The 23,672-nt window shown below is 37.2% G+C and overlaps 1 protein-coding gene across 2 annotated transcripts in view; it reads right to left on the minus strand.

Moving 5' to 3' along the window:
* The window catches only part of LOC150078517 (uncharacterized), a 257,309-nt gene that overhangs the window by 202,953 nt on the left and 30,684 nt on the right, over positions 1 to 23,672 (minus strand). The window contains exon 1 of one of the 2 annotated variants that reach the window (XM_090384325.1): positions 7,052 to 7,657. The exons of the other annotated variant lie outside the window; for it this stretch is intronic. Within the exon in view, the coding sequence (XP_090240451.1) occupies positions 7,052 to 7,221 (170 nt within the window). The 5' untranslated portion in view covers positions 7,222 to 7,657. Of the gene's footprint in view, positions 1 to 7,051; positions 7,658 to 23,672 lie in introns of those variants that run through there. 2 annotated transcript variants of the gene reach the window in all.

Below are 23,672 nucleotides of genomic sequence, written 5' to 3' on the forward strand. Positions count from 1 at the left end.
GGTGCAAGCAGAGGATTTGGCTGTCACAGACAGATCAGTCCACTTGCCTTGAGTGTCACCCGAATATCAGTTCCATCAATGTTTTAGGCACCCAGGTAGCAAGCACAGCTTGGCATATCTAAGAGAATGTCTGCGACAGCCTCAACAAGGACCATAATGGCATCTTTCTAGCTGTACTGAAAAAAAAGTGTTTCTATGATCGCTAAATCGTTATCAATAATAATGGGGAAATTTTTTAATTCAGGTAATGTTCTAGAAGACTGAAAATGTTCAAATTTCTCTCACATAAACAAAGGTGACTTTAAGAGATCTGGGTAACTGTAGGCCTATAATTTACCTTAACTTCCAGAGTATCATTAATCTATAACTTACCAGTATAAAGTTATAGAATTCTTATAGTACCGTGATAATAGACTAAATGTAAAAATAGCAAAATTCTTAAAGTGCAGTACTCACCTTGAATATATTTTATGAAAAGACTGATGGCTAAATATAAGGTGGAATGGTTAAGTTAATGCATTAAGGTGGGATGAGATTTAATTTAACGGAATTTTAAAATAAATGGTAGATTATTATTATTATTATTAGCACCATATGGCTAATTATTATTAGCCATATGGTGCAAGTAAGCCTGAGGCTTTTGCTGCACCAGACCAAAAAAAAATTTGAGTTACATTTAACTCAAATTACAAAATTTGAGTTAAAAATTTGAAATAGAAGGGAATCACCAAGAAAGAGAAGAATTATGGTATCCAGCTCAGGACCCTGGGTGTGCCAACCCCATACTCACCAGATGTGAGCCCCTGGGGGTAAATGTTGAGAAATCCTTGGCAAAGGATGCAAAGAACAACAAAGAGTTCTTTACATATGTAACCTCTAGAAGGAAAGGGATGAATCAGATTGGTCCACTGGATATTGATGGTTTAACTGTTGATGATCCTGCTCAGGTGGCTAACAAACTAAATGAGTATTTTGCATCTATATTCACCCATGAGGAGTTATTCAGGGAGGGGAATGCCAGAGGTGAGTTAAACTCTGGCAGTGAGCTGGATGATTTTGTAATAACTGAGAGGAAAGTGGAGGAGAAATTGTTGAAGATAAACATAAAAAAGGCACCCGGAGTGGAAGGGATCTATCCAGTTATATTAAAGGAGGCAGCAAAGGAAGTAAGCAAACCCTGAGCCATAAATACGAGAGGTTATTTGGACTCAGAGGAGGTACCCATGGACTGGAGATGTGCAAATGTGACCCCAATTCACCAAGGAGGATCAAAGGGCAACACAAGTAAATATAGACCTGTTAGTTCAACTTCTGTTCCAGGAAAATTAATGGAGGCACTTGTTAAAGAAGCACTGCAGGATCATCTAGACAAGACTTCAGTTATAGCTCAGACATAAGCATGGTTTTGTTAAGGGAAAGTCTTGCCTCACCAGTTTGATTTCATACTATGATGTGGTCACAAAGGAACTGGATGCAAGGAATAACTTTGATATCATATATTTGGATCTTAGAAAGGCTTTTGATACTGATGCACATGGAAGACTGCTGCACAAATTGGCGCAATGTGGCATTGGAGGCAAACTGCTGCTATGGATAAAGGGATGGTTGGGTGGGAGAAGACAGAGAGTGCTAATCAATGGACACTGTTCATCGTGCACTAATGTTATTAGTGGAGTCCCTCAGGGTTCAGTATTGGGTCCATTGTTATTTTCTTTTTTTATAAATGATATTGATGACGATATATCATGCTTAATGTCCAAGTTTGCAGATGATACAAAAGTTGGCAGGGTTGTTAATGACACTAATGACAGTACGCTGCTGGAACAGGATCTAGAAAAGTTGAGAAGATGGGATGAGCGGTAGCAAATGAAATTTAACATTGACAAATGTAAAGTACTACATATGGGAAGCAGCAACCCCAGAGTGACATATCAACTCTGTGATACTACACTGACAGTGGTAGAGAACGAAAAGGACCTGGGGGTAATTGTGCAGGCAGACATGAAGTTCTCTGAGCAGTGCAGAAGACCTGCAAGAGTAGGCTCTGGCAGTAAGCTAGAGAATCTTGTAATAACTGAGAGTAAAGTGGAGGAGAAATTGTTGAAGGTAAATACAAGAAAGGCACCTGGGGTGGATGGGATCTATCCAGTTACATTAAAGGAGGCAGCAAAGGAAGTAAGCAAACCCTTACCTATAATTATGAGAGCTTCCTTGGACTCAGGGGAAGTACCCATGGACTGGAGATGTGCAAATGTGACCCCAATTCACAAAGGAGGATCAAAGGGTGACACATGTAATTATAGACCTGTTAGTTTAACTTCTGTTCCTGGAAAATTAATGGAGGCACTGGTTAAAGAAGCACTGCAGGATCATCTAGACAAGACTTCAGTTATAGCTCAGACACAGCATGGTTTTGTTAAGGGGAAGTCTTGCCTGACCAATTTGATTGGATACTATGATGCAGTCACAAAAGAACTGGATGCAGGGAATAACTTTGATATTATATACTTGGATCTTAAAAAGGCTTTTGATACTGTTGCACATGGAAGACTGCTGCACAAATTGGAGCAGTGTGGCATTGGAGGCAAATTGCTGCTATGGATAAAGGGATGGTTGAGGGGGAGAAGACAGAGAGTGGTAATCAATGGACACTGCTCATCGTGGACTAATGTTATTAGTGGAGTCCCTCAGGGTTCAGTATTGGGTCCATTATTGTTTTTTGTATTTATAAATGATATTGATGATGGTATATCAAGCTTAATGTCCAAGTTTGGAGACGATACGAAGGTTGGCAGGGTTGTCAAGGACACTACTGACACTATGCTACTGCAACAGGATCTGGAAAGATTGAGCAGATGGGCTGAGAGGTGGCAAATGAAGTTTAACATTGACAAATGTAAAGTTCCCATATGTAGAAACATTGACAAATGTTTCTACATATGGGAAACAGCAACCCCATAGCAACGTATCAACTCTGTGGTACTACACTGACAGTGGTAGAGAATGAAAGGGACCTGGGGGTGGTTGTGCAGGCAGATATGACGTTTTCTGAGCAGTGCAGACGGGCTGCAAGAGTAGCTCATGGTGTATTGTCGATGATATATAGGAATTTTTCTAGCAGGGATAAGGAGGTGATTATTCCCTTGTATAAGGCAATGGTCAGACCACACCTAGAGTACTGTATACAGGTCTGGAGGCCTCATTTTAAGAAGGATGTAGAGATGCTGGAACGAGTACAGAGAAGGGCAACAAGATTAGTGAATGGAACAAAGGGATGCTCTTACGAAGAAAGGCTTAAGTTTTGCAAATTACAGTGTCTGGAGACTAGGCACCGGCGAGGTGATCTGACAGAGGTGTATAAAGCCTTGAATGGTTTGAGCATGCTCAATGCTGATGGGATTCTTCCTCTTGCTCAGAATAATCACCTGAGAGGGCATAAATTCAAATTGAGAAAGGACAGATGTAGGATAGACGTGAGGAAATTTGCCTTTAGCCAGCGGGTGGTTGGTTGGTGGAATAGACTTCCATCCCTTGTCGTGGAAGTTGATAACCTAAATAAGTTTAAGGCTCAGCTGGACAGGTATTTCGAACGAACAGAGGGGTGAAGTGGAAGTGGTTATTTTTTATTTATGTTATTTTTTTTTGGCTGATGCTGCATAAGCTTGCTTTCTTGCATCAAATGCCTCTACTAATGCTAATGCTAAAAATGCTAATATACAGGAATTTTTCTAGCAGGGATAAGGAGGTGATTATCCCCTTATATAAGTGGTCAGGCCACACCTTGAGTACTGTATACAGGTCTGGAGGCTTCATTTTAAGAAGGATGTAGAGTTGTTGGAATGGGTACAGAGAAGGGCAACAAGATTAGTGAATGGAACAAAGGGTTGCTCTTATGAAGAAAGGCTTACATTTTTCAATGGTTTGAGTATGCTCAATGCTGATGGAATTCTTCCTCTTGCTCAGAATAATCATTTGAGAGGACATAAATTCAACACCTTGAGTACTGTATATAGGTCTGGAGGCTTCATTTTAAGAAGGATGTAGAGCTGTTGGAATGGGTACAGAGAAGGGCAACAAGATTAGTGAATGGAACAAAGGGTTGCTCTTATGAAGAAATGCTTAAATTTTTCAAATTAGTGTCTGGAGACTAGGCACCTGCGAGGTGATCTGATTGAGGTGTATAAAGCCCTGAATGGTTTGAGCATGCTCAATGCTGATGGAATTCTTCCTCTTGCTCAAAATAATCATTTGAGAGGACAAATTCAAATTGAGAAAAGACAGATGTGTGGAAGTTTGCCTTTAGCCAGCGGGTGGTTGGTTGGTGGAACAGACTTCCATGCTTTGTTGTGGAAGTTGATAGCCTAAATAAATTTAAGGCTTAGCTGGACAGGTACTTTGAACTAAGGGAGGGGTGAAATGGGAGCTTTTTTTTTTTTTTTTTTTTTTTGGCTGATGCTGCATAAGCTTGCTTTCTTGCATCGCATGCCTCTACTAACGCTAATGCTAAAAATACACCATTCTAGTTTTCGCTTATCTTTTACTCTCTTTAAAAAAATCAGATATCTGGGTTTGTTGGCTTTTGCTTGATAAATCTTTGTGAATTTCACTGTATGCAACTAAGCATTTTTGAAGCTCCCTTTTGAACTTTGGGCTCATTTCATTCAAAAAATATTCTAATTGCTTGTCTAACTTTATATAAGGACTCAGAGGAGGTACCCATGGATTGGAGATGTGCAAATGTGACCCCAATTCACAAAAGAGGATCAAACACAAGTAATTGTGTTGCCCTTGCTATCATCCTCTGAATTGATTTGGTTTTGCCTCCAATGCCATTTCCACCAAATCCGCTTCGCCAGCCTCTTTTTTTACCAGTAATCAGTAAATGACAGTATTTTTTTTAGGAGCATAGGCAACTAAAGCCATGTTACTCTGTGTATATTGTCCATAAATTGCGTGTGTCCTGAGGTTGATTTTCTGTTTTGCTAGACGAAAAACCCGAGATTCCAGGAGAAAAAACCATGCTACCCTTGCCTGAGCCCGACTAACTCAGTCACGTGAAAAAGACCCATAAAATTCCTCCCTTCATCGACAGGATTCGAACACAAGTCTTTTCCACTCAGTGTGGGGAGGAGGGTGGTTCAATCAACTGTGCTACCCACGAGGGCTTTAGTAGTCATATCATCAAAATCTTCCCCTCTTACCGACTTAGAAAGTTCTACTATCACACCGATTCCGTTTTCTGCCGGTTCAACCATATTTCCTGAACGAACTGACTCTGGCCATACATTTAGCGTTGATAGTTTTACTTCTTTCAGCGATAAAGCTATGATTCTGATACACTCCACAACTTAGAAACATTTGCATGCCTCCATTACTTCAATAGATTCGGAATCAATTTTTTCCAAAATCCATTGTAACGATTTTCTGATGTAATGAGTTTTAAAGGTGGATATAATGCGTTGATCTAATGGCTGAGTGAAAAAAGTTGTATTAACCTAGTACAACTGTGGTGGTAAAAACAATTTCAACGTTTGGATGACTTAAATCTTTTGGATGGCCTGGTGTGCTATCCAATAGTAATAAAACTTTGAAATCTAGATTTTTCCACAAGTTCAACAAGCATAAGTTCAAAAGCACAGAACACAACACAGGGATTTCCCAACAAAATAAAATACAGTGATTTTTCAATTTTTTTTTGACTAGCGAGTTAACAGCGGAGATTCAAAAAGAGTGGAAATGTTGGAAAATTACACCTAACATAATAGCAGGGTTCCCTCACACAAAAATACCATGTTATGCAAGGTTTACTGAAATTCTCTAACCGTGTTAGAGCGAAACTGTGTTGTAGAAGTACCGTGTTATATATGGGTTGCCTGTAGTACAAATTAGTGCTTGAACATACATACAACCTAGAAGTGGAGGGAGAAGAAATTTCTTAAGAAAATAGAAGCCAATATTAAAGACTAAGTACTACTATCAGCAATTTAAAGAGGACTGGAATTTCAGTCTTCTAATTTGTGCAAATAATTTAATCTTGTATTAAAAAAGACTGCTTAACAAAAAGATTATAATTAAGAGTAGTTTTTTTATTTTCTTCTTCAGTATATAGCCAACTGCATACCTAGTTAAAACCAGTGTTTCTAATCAGTGAATCAGAACCATCTATTCTATTAGTAAAGTATGATCCAGACACTGATAAAATTATACAGAATACAGTTTGCAGCAGTACAATTAATTAGCTTGAACTGATAAATGGCAGTTTTCCAAAATAATTTTTTTCAATTTCAGCTAATATTTATTATATTAGAACAAGTTAATTCCTCCACTTTGAAAGTTAAGTGGCTACCAGACAATAAATGCATTATATATTTGCTCAATTATCCACTTCTACTAGGAAAAAAATAAAATAAAAGTTAAGAGAAAAACAGAAGGGGAAAAAAGACAACTTAAAACAGTTATTGCTGGCAGCTTTTTCACTTTTCAACTCTTCAGAAAATGAAAAACTGATTTTATAAACTTTACATATACATTTGTCAAAGAATATTATTTTCTATGTGGAATTGCGTACTTACAGATATGTGTTGTAGTGGAATTGTGCTTCTTATAACTGAGTATTAAAACACCATGATTTGTTTTAAAACGAGATTTACTATTGACAGTTTATGGTATAATGTGCGACCCCACACTCTGACCTGAATAAAATAAGTGTACTTTTTTTTATATCGATGATAATTAAGGCTAAATTATTCCATGATTATTTAATGTCAAATATTAATAAATATTCGCAATCAGGGCATTATTTTCAACCGTTTCACTTATACTTTATTATGCAGCATTTTGAGGTTGAGTTGTAAGAGTGATCATAAAAATCTCGCAACTATTATTAGCTGCGAAATATTTTTATGTAGAAATTAAACAAGTACGCAATCCACATTCACTGAGAGATAAACAGAACGTTATTTCTATGGTTCTTATCAAATGCTAGCCAAAAACAATTAGGTCTACAGTAATTACGTTAAAAAATAACTTTTAATAACCAGATAGCTCATACTTTTTACAAGAACTTCTTCTGGGTTGTAAAATGGAGAAATCTTCTATGTCTGAAGTTTCAGATTCGTGCCTAAGAAGCTCATGAGCAGATCCAGACCCCGAGTTTTTTTTCGTCCTTTTACCTAACTTTCCATTAGACACGAGGGCATCTAGCTCTTTCCTTTTTTTCATTTTCTTATACTGTTTAACTTGGACATCTAATCGACTTGGTGGATCCACGGTTATTCAGGATTCTAGATATAAAGCCACCCAAATATGGAATATTAAATGCACTGGCAACTTCAATGATTTCGTCAGAAGTCGATCATTCTAATCAGAACACTATTAGTCACTACCACGACCGCAGAGACAGTGAGAGAAACAACTATTCACTATCTTTTTTCTATCACATAACTATAGAAGAACCACTGTGACTGCTAGGTGTGTATCATGTTCTACACTTCTTCACAACAAACGTTCAGAATGAAATAAAATATAAGTACTCGTTGGTTACGGCAACTCGAAACTATCGGACTGAAGGAGTACACCTACCGATAGAAATTTGGCCACGTGATTCCGTCTACCAATAAGGTATTCTTATTAATACTGTACGAAACCGATAAGCGCTACGATGGATCGAAGTGTATGCAGTAAACTGGAAAAAAAAAAAAAAAAAGTAGTTTACTTTCGTCTCCATTATGCGAAGCGCAACACGAAAGAAACCTAAAAACGATTGATCTTATAAATTATATGGAAACGAAGGCATACCCTTCAAATGAAAATAGTATTCTGATTATTACTGGCATTTATTATAAGTTTCAATGCCATAACCAAACGGGGATGCGAATTAAAAAAAAAGTGGTGGTTATATCATTGCACTTTCCTCTGTAAAAATGAATGTTTGCATATGATATCAACCGTTATTACCGCCACTACTGTCGCTGCTGTAGTAGTGGCATGTGATGCAAGAAAGCAAGTGTATGAGCTTACGCAGCATCAGCCAAAAAAAAAAAAAAACACACCATTCTCTCCAAATGCCTGTCCAGTTCCTCTTTAAATTTATTTAACCTATCAACTTCCACAACGACAGATGGAAGTTTGTTCCAGCCGCTGGCTAAAGGCAAATTTCCGCACATCTATTCTACATGTCTTTTCTTAATTTGAATTTATTCCCCCTTAGGTTCGTAATCTGAACAAGTGGAAGGATCCCATCAGAATTCAGCGTGCTCAACCCATTCAAGGCCTTATATACCTCAATCAGATCCTCGCAGGTGCCTAGTCTCCAGCCACTGCAATTTGCAGAACTTAAGCCTCTCTTGGTAAGAGGATCCCTTCATTACCCTCACCAACCTTGTTGCCCTTCTCTGTACATGCTCAAGCAAATCTACATCCTTCCTAAAATGAGGCCTCCAGACCTGTACGCAGTATTTAAGGCGTGGCCTGACCATTGCCTTATACAGAGGGACAATAACCTCCTTTTCCCTGCTAGCAAAATTCCTATATATCATTGACAAAACCCCATGACCTGCCCTGGCAGTCTGTCTGCATTGTTCAGAAAACTTCATATCTGACTGCACAATTACTCCCAGGTCTTTTTCATTTTCTACCAACTTAAGTGTAGTACCACACAGTTGGTACGTTTCTCTGGGGTTACTTCTACCCTGTACTTAGGTCCAAAGCACTGTTGCTCATCTACACTGCCAAGTTCATTCGTGAGTCAGAAATGCGACAGCCTCAGAGTACTGTATAACCTGAAATGCCGAACATTTAATGTAAAATAAAAAATTTCAGTTAAACAAACTTCAATAATCCGAAAATGTTCTTTTTTTTTTTTCGGTTTTATATTTTCTTCTATTTTTATTCAAATAAATTGACATATTTAATATTTAACAAAGAAACAAAACTACCACACATGCATCAAATAAAATCATGATTCCACTTATACAGTGATTTTTTTTTTTTATTCATCTAAAGAACAAATTCTTTGAAAACTGGCAACAGACATCTGAACAGCGTTGTTTAACACTACTGTGCTGAGAAATTCATGACGTGTTCAATGCCCCCACTGTTTATCAATAATGTGTAAAGTGACCAGATCCTTAGCATTCCAATGAGGTACATCTGGGGGAGAATTTCCCACCCCCCTAGAAACGATATACACTTTTTTTAAAATTAAAAAATATATATTCACATACAAAAAAGAAAAAAATATATATATACATATATTTCCCCCCCCCACACAGAAAGGCTGAATTCAGCATACGGCACCGCTCATGTTACGCTACGTCACGAACAGAGGGTTGACTGAAGGATCTGAACTGAGAAAAAAATTGTAATTAGAAGGAAAAAAAAAACACTTATTCGAGAGGTTATGTTTTTCTGGGAAATAATAAAAAATACATACTTCTTTTTACAATAAAAACAAGAGAAATTAAATATATATTTTTCTTAATTTTTTTTTATGAAAACCTCAAACACGACAGATATTAGAACCTATAGTACTTAGCAGTGTGCTTGGGTTGGAGGCGGAGAAGATGAATGAAGATATTTTTTGACATTAGACGAATTCTGTAGACTGTAATTTTCAGGAAATACATATGAAAGATGGTTGTTCCAGAACACGGGAGCTGAATGAATAAACGAGGAAGATTAAAAATTGGTTCTGTGGGTTTAAAATAGGACAGTAAGTGGATGTTGGCGGCATGTATTCGGACTGTTTTGAAAGGGAGAGCGGTAACTATAGAAGCCAATTCAGAAGAATTGGCTTCTATAATTCCCATGGAAGAATCTGTAGAAAAGGCATGCAGCAGAAACGGTACGTCTATGAGACAGAGAGTGGAGAGACTGTTAGAGATGGGTCATTAATTAACCCAACTGCCCTCTTCTGAATGGAATCTAGAAGACTGAGAGAGGTTTTGGGGGCACCACCCCAGATGTGGAAACAATATTCCATCGTAGAGCGGATTTGCGATTTGTACAGAGTGAACAGCAGCGTGGAATAAAAGTAACGCCGATAGCGAATGAGGGAACCAGAACGTTTTTTAGATGCAATTTTTGTAATGTGCTTGTGCGCCAAGAGAGATTAGAAATCAGGGTAATCCCCAACAGAGATATATCATCTTGCCTAGAACTTGGAGTGTCACCAAAGATAAGCAGAGGAGCAGAAGAATCCTTTTTGTGAGATAACTTAGACAACTAAGTTGTCTTTGCCCCACTGGAAAATTACCTGGAGATAGACATTTAAGGATTTGGTAGCGGATATTCGAGAAGTTGAAGATGATTGAGCAGGGCAAGGTTTCTCAAACTGGAAGGTGCAATGGATTGTGCTATCATCAGCAAAACTATGGATTGGATTTACGGTCAAGGGAAGAAGGTCATTATTATCCTAGAGGAAAAAAGCAGGAGAAATAATTGAATTGGGGGACACCAGCATTTGTGTAGAAGTTAGAAGACAGAGAGCCATCTACCATCACCCTCAGTGAGCGGTCAGAGAGAAAACTGGATAGCCAATTACAAAAAAACAGTTGGCAAACCATAAGATGGAAGCTTTTTAGAAGACCTTTATGGCAAACACAATCGAAAACCTTTGTGATGTCAAGAGCAACTGCTTGTGTTTCACCGAACTTTTCCATTGAATTTGTCCATAAATGGATACCAGAAGCCAGAATATCACCAGTGGATTATCGCCAGTATGGATTCCGACACTGACGGAATCCATACTGGCAATCGCTGATCAGACGGAAGGTTTCTAGGTAGTTTAAGAGTTGGTGATTAATTGATTTTTCCGTTACTTTAGAAAGAGTAGAAGTAATTGCAATTGAATGATAACTGGATGGGAGAGATTTGTCACCCTTTTTAGGAACTGGCTGGATATGAGTGTATTTCTAAGGGGAAGGAAAAACACCTTTGGAATAAGAAAGTGAAGAAAAGGAGTAAATTCAGCAGCACAGGTTTTCAGGACAAGTGGAGAAATACCATCAGGACCCGAGGCTTTCTTAGCATCAAGATTTGTGAAAATCCTTCTGACATACTTTTGACAGAAGACCAGAGGACTTATTGAATGGAGTGTGTTGGGAATGTTGGGAGGTGTTTTACCAAGATCATTAATACAACAGTTGGAAGAAAAATGGGATGCTAGTAGGTCAGCTTTATCCTTGGGTGAAGCGACAGTAGAAACATCTGGTTTTGACAGAGGTGGGAGCAGAGATGGACAAAAGTTGCGGCCAATAGCTTTGGCAAGAGACCAGAATGCTTGACTACCATTAGGGCAAGAAACAAGTATTCCACTCTTGCCTGTTCAAAATCTAATTTGGACTGATTAATAACTGCTTTACAATTGTTGTGAGCTTTGGTGTAGGCAGAAAATGAAACAAAGAATTGGAAACAAGCCAATTATGATATACAACATTCTTCTCTCGAACAGTCTTAGAACATTTTTTGAAAACCAAGGTTTAGGTAAAGGACGAGATTTTAAAGTGCCATCCGGAATAAAGGATTCCATTCCTACAAGAATAATTTCACTGACACGATCTCAGCAAATGTTGACATCAGAATTTTTCAAACAGTAATCCAACCAAGGAAAAGAAGAAAAGAAATCTCGCAGGTCATCCTACTTTGCATTCTTGTAATGCCAAACCACACGAGGTTGGGGATAGCCATGAGATAAAGACTCCATTGGAGAACAGACAATCATCAAGTTGTAATCTGAGCTGCCTAAAGGCCCACTCACTTCGACCGTGTTCTTAGAAAGGTTGTGAGAAAAAGATCAAGCACGTTGGCTGTAAGGTTAGGATTGTCTGGTATTCTGGTAAGTAAATGAACAATCTGTTCAAGGTCATTAGTAATTGCAAAAAACTCAGCATCTCGACCAGCTGGGTCTGTGTGACTAGAGAACTGAAGCCAGCTGGAGTTGTGAACATTAAAATTACCAAGGAAAATTACGTCACTGTTAGGAAAGTTGGACTGGAAAAAGTCAAGTTGCAAAGAGAGGAAGTCAAAGAGCTCCAAGTGATTAGTAGAGTTGGGAGAACGGTAGAGACAACAGATGAATTTGACACAATGAGGTAGAGATTTTAAGCCAGAGGAGATCCCAAATTGGAAAGTGTGTGACGGGCAATATCGGAAGAGACATATGCACAAGTACCACCTTTGAGGCGAAAGGAATCGTACAGTGAATAATTTCGGCAACTGAGATGAGCGGTGGTTGAATCAATCGATAACTGAGGTTCTGTCAGAAAAAGTACATGCAGTTTGGCAGACTGTAAGTAGAAATGGACATAGTTGAGATTAGAACTGAGACCACGTATATTTATGAAATGAACTAAGATTTAGAAGGTTTCGCAGATAAGCTTGCCCTAGGTTTGGCTAGGTAACGTTACGCTACGTAATGAACAGAGGATTGCGTGAAGGATGTGAACTGAGAAAAATAACTGTAATTAGAAGGAAAAAAAAAACACCTCTTAGAGGGGTCATGTTTTTAATCGATTTTCATTTTTTTTAGTGAAAAAAGGTTAGGTTTTTTTCTAAGAAATAATAAAAATGCATACTTCTTTTAACAATAAAAACAAGAGAAATTAAATAATAGAATTAAATATATCTTTTTCTGCTGAGTGAGTTTTTCCTAATACTTCCTTATTTGCTGTATCTTTGTAAAATTCTTCACAAGAATTAGCAAAATTGCACTTAATTTATAGTTTTGCTTTCAGCATTTCTACGGTCAGCTGTGTTTTTGTTGACATCCACATCGTATTTACTATTGAAAAAACTCTTTTCGTTGTACCACCCTATTGTTAAAAGCCACCCTATTGTCAAAAATTTCAAGGACATCTCCTGCAGTATTCAATGTTGTCAACCAAGTCTCCAAATCTTTATCTAAATTTTAAGCTTCTGAAAATGCAAAGAAAACTAAATTTTCTTTTCTTTTAGCCAGTGAGTAGTTTATTAGCGGTTAACTGGAATCAGTTACCTCCATGGGTAATCAACGTAGACCGTTTTTGGAAATATTTTTCTAAGAAATAATAGGTTTTTTTCTTTAATACCTATGTAAAATAAAGACGTCAAGTGTTTTTCTTTTTTTTTAAATATTTATTTTTATTTGTTTTTTTATATATATATATATATATTTTTTTCCATTTTTATTTCATTATTTATTTTTTGCCTAGCCCAGAAAAAACTATACAATACTGAATTTCATCCAGGTCATGGATAAAGGGATGGTTTAGTGGGCGACAACAGAGAGTAGTAATAAATGGACAATGCTCTACCCGCAGACTAATGTTACTAGTGGAGTCACCCAGTGTGTGGTGCTGGGCCCATTATTGTTTTGTGTATTTATTAATGATATTGATGAAGGTATTATTAGGCTTAATGTCCAAGTTTGCAGATGATACAATGGTTGGCAGGGTTGTTAATGACATAGTATGCTACTGCAACGGGATCTGGTAAAGTTTGAGCAGATGGGCTGAGAAGTGGCAACTGAAGTTTAACATTTACAAATGCAGAGTACTGCATACGGGTAGCAGTAACTCAAGAGAAATGTACCAGCTGTGTGGTGCTACTCTCAGGGAGGTGGAGAATGAAAAAGACCTGGGGGGTCATTATGCAGTCAGATACGAAATTCTCTGAGCAGTGCAGACGGGCTGCCAGAGCAGGTCATGGAGTTTTTTCAATGATATATAGGAATTTTACTAGCAGAGACAAATTGGTTGAATCAATTTGTCTCTGCTTGAAACAAGGAGGTGATTATACCTTTGTATATATAAGGCAATTGTCAGGCCACACCTTGAATACTACATGCAGGTCTGGAGTCCTCATTTTAGGAAGGATACAGAGTTGCTAGAACGAGTACAGAGAAGGGAAACAAGATTGGTGAGAGGAACAAAAGGGTTCTCTTACCAGGAGAGGCTTAAATTCTGTAAGTTGCAGCATCTGGAGACTAGGCATCTGCAAGGTGATCTGATTGAGGTGTACAAGGCCTTGAATGGTTTGAGCAGGCTTAATGCTGATGGGATACTTCCACTTGCTGAGATTAAGAACCTGAGGGGGCATAGATTCAAATTGAGGAAAGACAGCTGCAGACTAGATGTGCGTAAGTTTGCCTTTGGCTAGCAGGTAGTTGATTGCTGGAACTGACTTCCATCTGTTGTTGTAGAAGTTGTTAGCTTAAATTTAAGGCTGAACTAGACAAACACTTGGAGTGACCAGATGGCTGAAATAGGAAGTTTTTTTTTTTTTTTTTGGCTAATGCTCTATAAGCTTGCTTTCTTGCAACATATGCTTCAACTAATGCCAGTGCTAATATAATAATGTCAAAATTGTAACCTGTGTCCAACTGTTTAATTACTTCATCACAGTAACTTAGACTGGGCAGGTTTCAATTTCCCATAATGAACCCATGCTGGGAACCATTCAAGATACCATTCTTGTCGATATCATTTGAATTGCATCCTTAACCACAGACTCCATGATGTTCTCCACCACAGAACAAAGTCAAACTCTTTGGCCTATAGTTATACCAAACTTCTGTTGAGCACCACCTTTATGGATTGGGGTTTAGCACTTCTCTAGTCGAAGGGGATCTTTCCAGAGTCTACTGCCACTTTTATTAACATTCCCAAAGGGTTAATACACTGACAAGCAGCCTTTTTAAGCCATGAGCCATGCCCTCCTTTAAACTTAATAGCATTTCTAAAATACTTCTCTAAAACCATTATATTACTTATTTTACAGCAATCCGATACCTCAACATTCCCCAGATTCGAGATTCTTTTTTACCATAAATATCATTCAGAAGTTCTAGTTAAACTCTTTGGCCAATTCTGAACAGTCTTTCTACTCTTTGTTTTTCATATATGAATACAAAAAAGAACTTGCAATCCCTGTTCTTGGCTCTCCTTGCTCATGCTTTCCTGTAATCGGCTTTTATCCATCTTACTCCATCAGTGGATTAGCTACATATTCTGTTATAATACTCACATAAATTGAAATCACACAATTGTCAATAAGTGTCCCCTTGCTTGTTTCCTTTGAAAAAGTGAACTCTCAACCTCAACTATCATCCATTATGGCATCTTATGTTTATAGAACATGGCCACTGACACAAATATACTTGTGGCTTCAAGAATAAATTCCTAGAATATTTCCCATAACATATTTTTATCCAAAACCGTAAAGTAATCTCTCCAGTTTATTGAACCTAAGAAATATCTCATTCCATTAAAGTTTCCATCTTGAAATTAACACTTTTGCCTTTACCTTTGGACAACATTGGTTTCTTCAGATAAAACCCATTTTATGGAACTTTGGTCACTATCTGATATTGGTTCCCTCACTGCCAAGTTTTTGATACAATTAGGTTCCACAGTAAGAACCGCATCTAGAATATTAAAGATACTCATACTCTCTCAAACATGATGGAATAAACAGCAACTATTCTGTTTGTTTAAAAAAACTGTTACCATATGGCACAATTCTGGTCTAGTATTCCTGTTTATAAGAGGTACTATTATTAGCAATATGATATTAAGGAAGGAAAGTTCATACATCACCACAAAAAAAAAAAAAAAGCTGAATGTGTCACTAGGCATAAGTTTATTCCAACAATTGATTATCTTTGGCCAAACGCATATTTTACACATCCTTTTCCAAATGAAATTTATGCTCCTTTATCTGTTTCACCTGAAAATGAATAAAGATACCAACATCATTCCATTTACTGAACCCTCTTAAACAGAGATGTATTGCTAAAAAAAAAATAGTACCGCAAGGCTTGTTCTTCAGAAAACTATATGGTAACGCCACATCGACTGTACAGTAACTGAATCGGAATTCAGACTCACGGTTCACAGAACAACCAGTTCTAGTTTTCAGCTCATGGCGAATAAAAATGCAGCGTTCGCACCCATCACAGTATATCTCATTTGTTGGATCTCTTTATCTAACACACTGTACTTTAGTAAGAAACGTTCATTGCAAAATTTATATTTTTGTTTTTAAATAAATTTTTAAAGAAATTATTAATTTTAAAGATTACTATTAATATATATTTTTAGTAGCAATCGGTAAAATAGATATTTCTCCCCCACCCCCTTTGATTATGCCATTGTTTCATAATATTAGGTGTATAAATTTAATGATTTTCTATTATGACATTTAGAAATAAGTACCGGAACGTTGTTCCAGTGCGTTCCGGCCCGAATACACCACTGCTCTTAAACCCTTATAAATTTCAATTAGGTTCCCAAACAGATGCTTTTTTATCCAGAGACCGCAGTTTACAGAACCTCAGTTTTTCTTGGTAGGAATCCTTTTGTGCCTACCTAATCTTGTTGTAGTCTCTACATCCTTTCCAATAGATCTATATCCTTCCTAAAATGAGGTTCCAAACCTGTATGCAGTATTCTAGATATGCTTACCATTGCCTTACAAAATGGGATAATCACCTTGTTGTCCCTGCCGGCAAAGTTTTTATGCAACACATCAGTGTAGTTGGTGCTATACCTACATCAGCTTTTTTTTTCAATCTTTTTTCTGACTACAGAATCCTTTTGTAAACCTAAATTTTCCATGGAACCCTAGTATTAACAACATATTAAAAACAGTACAGTAGACGTCCTCTTTAACTGACTTCTTAATACTTTCACTGCTTCTTGAAAGCAAATGTGGGCTTCAAATTTTAATCAAATTGGAGGGAAAATCAACCTACTTTTGGAAGTTTTTCTTAAAATTTGAAAGAAGAAAAACTGAATATTTTTGTCAAGCAATCTTCACCAGAGGGCTGATAAATTCAGTCATAGTGAGAAGAAAACCCAAAAATGTTTCTGCCCTTTCCAGTCCTGATTGACTCAATCCCAGGTTGAAATGGATCTCAGGAGAGCCAGCAGCAAAAGTGTTAACAGACTTGCCAGATTAACTGATGCTCTCTGTTATTTTTTTAAATCATACTGTCTGATACCCATGGCACACTGCAGTGTGCTTGTGGGCACCAGTCCAGTATTCTTTCAACTAGTGTAGTACACCACACCCACCTGTAGTTGCATGCTTCCTGAGAGGTCAGTTGGATGTTTTGTAAAATTAATTGTTATTGTAATTACAATATGTAATTTAATTAAATATTACTTAAATTAATGAAATATGGGTGAGAAAAAAAAGGAAGCTGTTGTTTTTATGAAAAATAAGTTAGATGATCTGAAGACTTGATAAATTAAAGTGTCTAAAAAAATTGACACTTTCATTCACTAAATCTTTGAGAAAACTTTGGTATGAAGTTGACAGTGCCAACGAAAGTCCTAACTACAAAAAGATAATAAAGAACATAGTTTATTAACACATTTCAGGCATTTAAAGGTTCCAAGGATTTACAGCAAAAAGACATAAAAACCAATGGATTCAACAATGTCATCCAAAAAAAATTTTCACCAATTTGTTGGGAAAAAAAATTATGGATATCTGTTTCCATCAATCACACCATGACGGAAACTGTGATATCAAAATATGATGAAGGGATTGAATGAAATCTAGGGCCAAAAGTTTTATAAAACATTTTTTTTTTTAAAAATGTGATATTTACAAAAAAAAAAAACATAGCACACTTAGGTAATAAGGAGTGTGCTAGAGGAGGCTGGCTCCTCTGAGAGCCTAGGGTGAAAGATCTTCCTTGCTTTGCATTTAAAGTTTTACTGCACTTATTATCACTGTCAAAGCTATTTCTTTTGGTCACTTTGTTTGAATTTACAATTTGGAGTGTCACAAGATAGCCAATTACTGGTACAGCTATTGATTTTCTTATAAATCAGTTACCATATATAGGTGAAGGTTTGTGCCTGTTTGGTAAGCAGTTATATATAGTATAGTATTCACCATATAGCACAAGAAAGCTACAGGCTTTTGCTGCACTGGCAAAAAAAAACGAAAAAAAAAAAAAAAACAACCAAGCAGACAAGAAAACGCCAATTATATGCATCCCTCCACACACAGGTAAGAAGTATCCAGTTGACCTTATCACTACTTCTTTGAATTTATTCAAACTGTCAACCTCAATTACCTGCGAGGACAACTTGTTCCAGCTATCAGTGACTCTCTGGTTAAAGAAAGCTTCATACAATCTAATCTAAACCTCAAGTTCTGTAATTTGAATTTATAACCTAGTTCTGGAATTCTTTAGAACAGTGAGAATTCACCTTCATTCATTTTACTAATCCCTCTCAGAGCCTTATAAACCTCAATCAAGTCATCGCTGAGATGCTTAGTTGCCAAGCAATGTAGTCCACATCATTGCAGAATCTTGAGGATTGTCAGTAATGAACACTTTTTTCAAGAAAAGGGTGAAAAGAAAATGGACATGGAAGAGTCCAAATGGATTAACAACTAATGAAATCGACTTCATCCTCACTAACAGAAGATATATTGTGAATGATGTTACCGTCCTGAATTAGGTAAATGTTGGAAGTGATCACAGAATGGTAAGGTGCACACTTGATATAGATGTAAGAAAAGAAAGGAAAAAATTGACTCAAGTAAATAATACGAAGGTCTCTGAGATAACAGAACAGGAGAAAAAGCAGTGTGTACTGGAACTTAAGAACAAGTTTGAGCTTCTGCAGACTGCTCAGGACCAAGATATCGACGAGGAATATTACAACTTTCTGAAAGTGATAAAGACCAAGAAACCTATAGGGAAAAAGAAATCCAAAGAAGAAAATATTAGTCAAGAAACACTTGTTATGATGAACCAATCTGATGCGTCAAATGAAGAGCAAGATAAACACTGACAAGGAAAAAATTGAGTATACTGAGTTAAGCAAAGCCATTAGAAAGAGACTCAGAGAAGACATAAGATTTAACACAAGAAAAGTAGAATAAGCATCAAGGGAAAACAAAGGACTTAAATCAGCAGCCATGAGCAGTAATCCAGAAAGACAAATCATACTGATGGTGTACTTATAAATAGCAGAGAAGGCATAATTCAAATAGCAGAAGACTACTATAGAGAATTATACAAGGAGCAAGGGAACAATGCCAGCAGTGGGGAAGATGGATCGCAAATTAGTAACACATACGAGATTCTTCCCTGATATTCTTCCTGAGGTAGAACATGCGTTGAAGAAAATGAAGAATCAGAAAGCTCCAGGGGAAGATGAAATTACTGTAGAGTTGTTAAAATTGGAAGGAAGATACCTGACACAGAAACTGGCAAGACTCTTCACAAAATGTATTAGAAAAGGTGTGACACCTAAGGAGTGGAATAATGCAATCATAGTTTTGCTGCATAAGAAAGGAGATAAATCAGAAACTGGAAATTATAGACCAATTAGCTTGTTATCCCACATGTACAAGTTGTTCACAAGGGTCATTACTAACAGATTAGAAAGAATACTTGATGAGAATCAACCGAAAGAGCAAGCTGGCTTTAGGACAGGATTTTCAACTATGGATCACCTTCACGTAATGTCACAGCTAATGGAGAAAGCAAATGAATATAAAACACCATTATGCCTGGCATTTGACTCCATACAGCACAAGGCAATGTTTCGGGAACTGGAAAGACAAGGCATAGATACCCCATATATTATGATTTTGAAGAAAATATATGAGAACGCTACCTCCTTTATTAGATTAGACAAAGACAGTAGCAAATTTAAAATTGAGAAAGGAGTTCGACAAGGAGACACAATATCTCCGAAGTTGTTTACTTCTGCCCTTGAGGAAGCTTTCAGAAGATTAGACTGGTCGCAGAAAGGAGTCAATGTGAATGGAGAGTACCTAAACCATTTACGATTTGCAAATGACATTGTGGTCATAAGCCACGATCCCCAAGAATTAGAGGAAAATCTTAAAACAGTTATGCACAGTTAGTAAGGATTTTGGACTAAAGATGAATATGGCTAAAACAAAAGTAATGATGAACAAGTATGCCACAGAAAGGGACATCATGATTGAAGGAGAAGTAATTGAAAAGGTGGAGATAATACTTATCCCAGTTAAGTATTATCTGGGACAAGTTATTAGCTGTAATAATGATAAATGACTAGAAGTCAAAAGAAGAATAAATTTTGGATGGACAGCATTCAGGTAATATAGTCACATACTGAGGAACAATATCCCAGTTTGTCTGAAACGGTAAAATAATAAACCAATGTATACTCCACACCATGACTTATGGAAGTGAAACTTGGGCACTCACCAAAATAATGGAAGAGAAGCTAAGAACTACACAGCAAAGAATGGAACGAATTATATTGGGAATCAGACTGTTAGATGAGAAGAGAAAAACATGGATTAGGCAGCAAACTTAAGTAAAGGACATTCTTATTAAAACTAAAGAACTAAAATGGTCTTGGGCAGGACACATAGCTCGAAGACATGACAGATGGACTAAGAAAATAACAGAATGGTACCCAAGAGGAGCTAGAAGAAAACCTGGAAGACAACGGCAGAGATGGATAGATGAAATTCATGAGTTTGTGGGAAGTAAATGGATGGCCATTGCACAAAACAGAAGGAACTGGAAAGTTGCTGGAGAGGCCTTCATCCTGCAGTGGATTGAAAATGGCTGATGTGTAGTCCACATAATCAGTCTTTCCTCATAAGGTTCTGCTGATTTCACAATTTGAGTTGCTCGTCTTTGGACTCTTTCAAGAAGCTTGATGTCTTTTTTTGAGATGAGGTCTCCATACTTGAACACAGTATTCCAAATGTAGTCTTACAATTGCCTTATACAGTGGGATTATAACCCCCCCCCCAATCTCTACAGGATAGTGTTCAATAAATTATTGATAGGAAACCATGGGCTTTCCTGGCTGCCTGTTTATACTATTCAGAAAACCATATCTGCCCAGCAGCAACAGCATGTGACCTGTACACTGTCCTGAAGAAGCAGGACACCTTTTCCTTTATGACATCCCTTAGGTTGTACAGTAGGGATGCTTATGACTCCCCAGTGACTGTCTGCTTGTGTTTCAAATAATGAATGTACAAAATTACCTCAGCACCCCAAAAAATGGTTGTTTCCGAAATTTTTTGGGTGGGGAGAATCCTTGTGCTTACATTGCATTGATTCTTGCTTGGTCTCAGGATCCCAGTGATGAACCCATATTTCATGACAACAATTCTCGAGTTGAAAGTTTCAGGATCTTTCTTTATGAAAGAGCTCTAAATTCTCCTCAACACTGTACTCTGAATTGCTTCTGCACAAGGGTCAGAAATCTGGGGAACCACCTTGCAACGACCTTTGTCATTCCCAAATGTTCATGAAGGATGGTCATAACCGTTCACTCAGATATGTCACATTCCCCAGAGATTCGGGACACCATTAAACATCTGTCATTCAGCTAAAGGGTTTCCACAGCTTGGCATTTCTAGAGTGGTTGCTGTCACAGGCCTTCCTGGGCATGGATCATCATCGATGGATTCTCGACCCCACTTGAACTGTTTTGAACCGATTTTCACCTGGTACTCTGAAGATGCACTGCTGCCATACACAGCCAAATCCTTTCATGAATGGCCTTTAACTCATTTCCTTCTTTGGTGAGAAACTTGATGACTGAACAATGCTCCAATTTCAGCAAATCAATAATTTGATACAAGCATCATTCTTCGTTCTGTTACAGCAGCACAACCTAAAAACATAGTGGGATCAAAATTAGTATGATTCAAGTTGAAGTATGTAGGAACATGATAAATCATGAACCATTGAAATGCAACCATGGCAAGTACCTTAGGTAGATAACTTATTGAATGCCCCTCATAAAGACTTGTCATATTCTTCACAATCTTGTGGTCTGTAGATTAATCCCACTCTCATTGTTCCTTTACTTCCAACTAACTCACACCACACAGATTCTATGCTGGCAAACGTAACTTCAGACACAGCAAAAGTTCTTTTTGCACTCAGGCTGCTTTTGATAAGAAGTAAGACCCCTCCAGCCCTTCTATCTTCCCATCTTTAATCTTTGCTAAATACATTATATATACTGTAGTGGAACTTGTCATCACCAATTTCCAGGTGGCACCACATTTATATTAGCCCTATTATATTAGCATTAGTTGTCCTAACCAGGAGCTCGAATTCATTTTATTACCAACACTCCTGACATTACTATAGACACAGTTGAGACTAGTAATGTTCTATAGTTTACTACCCTTACACACACTTCAATATTATTTAAGTTTTTATCCCAAGCTATTTCTTTCCTCTCAGTTGAAACTTTGCTACTCTCAAAACATCTTATCAACATCGGCTGTTGTGGCAACAAACAAGAATTCGTGAAACCTGAATCAATGAAAGAAGAATGAATTCAAGAAACCTGAATTCATGAAACAAGAATCCATGCACCTGTGGCAACAAACAAAAATTCATGAAACATGAATAAACCACACTAAAACCAGCAAAAATATTTTATGCTGGTTTTAGTGTGAAGAAGAAAATTCCAGATTACTACACGTGATGATTTAAGACTCCTGCTAAGTGACTTTAAACCAGACATTGGGAAACTTGTATCACTTCATCAAACCCATCCACTGCATTAAGAATTTATGAACGGTGAAGTAGTTAAGTGTTGTATTTAAGCTCTTGCTAAATGACTACCAGACTTTGAAAAACTGGTATCATTGGATCAAGTTCATCAATTTTGTTGAATTAATTAAAGTAAAAAGTTGTAATTGGATTTCAAATAAATGTGCAATTAATTGCTACTGTTTTGAATTTTATTGTGTTATTATCTTCCTTACAAGGTCATGCAAACTGCTAGTCTGAATAATGCTTTTTATAGGGTAGGTAGGGGGTACTGTAGCAATGGCCAAAACAGTTTTGGTACCACTGATCTAAACAGATGAAAATTACTGAATTCATTTAATGAACATAAATGTATGTGTTTTAAAGGAAAATAAAATTCTTATGTATGCATATATACTTCATGATTTTCTGCTTTAACCATGTTTAGCAGACCTTGATGTCAAAAATGGTCAAAAGGCTTAGAAATTTCAAGAACTACTACTTAAGTTTCATTGAACTTTTCTGAAGAATTCACCCAAGGAGGAGTAACATATGCTTGCCGATCATTGATTAGATGAAAGGTTTTGAGAAGGTGTAAGAGTTGACAGTAAAAGTTAAGTGGAAGGGAGAGTTGGCCACCTTTTCAGGAAATGGATGGATATGTCCAAACCTCCATGAAGAAGAAAAAACACCAATGGAATAAGAGTATAAAAAGTTGCAATGTAGTTCTTCACTTGTCCTCACAACCTGTGCTCTGGAACACAGGTTGTGAGGACAAGTGAAGAACTGCCATTAGGATTTGAAGCCTTCTTGGAAGCAAGGTTACTCAGAGTTCTCCTAATTATCATTTGGCTGGAAGACCACAGCATGCATTTAGTATACGATATGTTTGATGTGGCAAATGGCGATTTACCTTGATTATCAATGAATGAGTCAGAAGAAGAGTAAAATGCTAAATAAGCCAAATTTACCTTTAGCTGAAGATGCAATAGAACCATCAAGTGGTAACAGAGATGGAAATATAGTAAAAAGAAGTTGCAGCCAATAGCACACTGATTAGAGACTACAAAGCTCTACTACCATTTGGAAGAAACAACTTTCCTAGTCTCTCAGCTTGTTCAGAGTTGAATTTGGATTGATAAATAACTTTTTT

Source organism: Mastigoproctus giganteus, chromosome 11 (assembly GCF_048544385.1).
Source record: "Mastigoproctus giganteus isolate SK-2022 chromosome 11, ASM4854438v1, whole genome shotgun sequence".
Taxonomy (NCBI): Eukaryota; Metazoa; Arthropoda; class Arachnida; order Uropygi; family Thelyphonidae; genus Mastigoproctus; species Mastigoproctus giganteus.